General features: G+C 40.4%; 1 protein-coding gene across 1 annotated transcript; it reads right to left on the minus strand.

Annotated features, from left to right (window-relative positions):
- JH06_5766 (galactose binding-containing protein) lies at positions 1 to 691 on the minus strand (the record flags this gene model as incomplete). Its single annotated transcript, XM_014669140.1, has 1 exon — positions 1 to 691. A coding segment is annotated over one exon (691 nt), but the record flags the coding sequence as incomplete, so codon positions are not given.
- Positions 692 to 742: the final 51 nt, after the last annotated feature.

Below are 742 nucleotides of genomic sequence, written 5' to 3' on the forward strand. Positions count from 1 at the left end.
TGGCAGTCACATCTCCTCCACTAATCTTAGTAGCAGTGATGGTGTAGGTTTGAGTAGTACTCTCAGAAGTGGCAGTACCTGAAATCCAACCAGTATAAGGATCCAACACAATACCATCAGGAAGAGAAGGATTGATTCTGAAGTTCATATAACCATCCGCATTCTGAGGAATCACTTCAGCCATCTCAATATCCTTGAATACAGTGACTGAAGCATCATAGGTGAAGTTAGGAATATCAGCCAAAGCGTTATCAGCAAACAGATCCAGAGATTGAGTAAACCACGTACAATCAGAAGGATTACCAGTAGCAAAGTTCTCAAACTTGAATTGATTGTAAGGAGTATTATTGGAGAAGTAGATTCTTCTCTTCTGACCAGCAGTGGAATAAGTGAGACCAGTAACATCGGCTAGAAGTGTCCATTCATCATTATTTGAGTTACGACCATACAACTTGAATTGAGCAGCTACCTGACTACTGTACATTGTCGTGTAGTAATTCTGAATCTGAACAGAACTGATCCATTCACGACGATTGTTTGATAGGACCAAAGTCAGAGAATTCGGCTCACAGTCATAACCAGAGATGTAGGTATTGTAAATCATGTCGAACACATTGGAACCAGGAGAATAGAAACCAGAAGTTGAAGCTGTGAATTCCCAGATATGAGATTCAGATTGTTCTGAAGGCATCAAACGAACAACTGCATCGAAATAGGATGTGGTGTAACTGTCAGTAATAGC

Source organism: Blastocystis sp. subtype 4 (genome assembly GCF_000743755.1).
Source record: "Blastocystis sp. subtype 4 strain WR1 chromosome Unknown seqid_1102, whole genome shotgun sequence".
Taxonomy (NCBI): Eukaryota; class Bigyra; order Opalinata; family Blastocystidae; genus Blastocystis; species Blastocystis sp. subtype 4.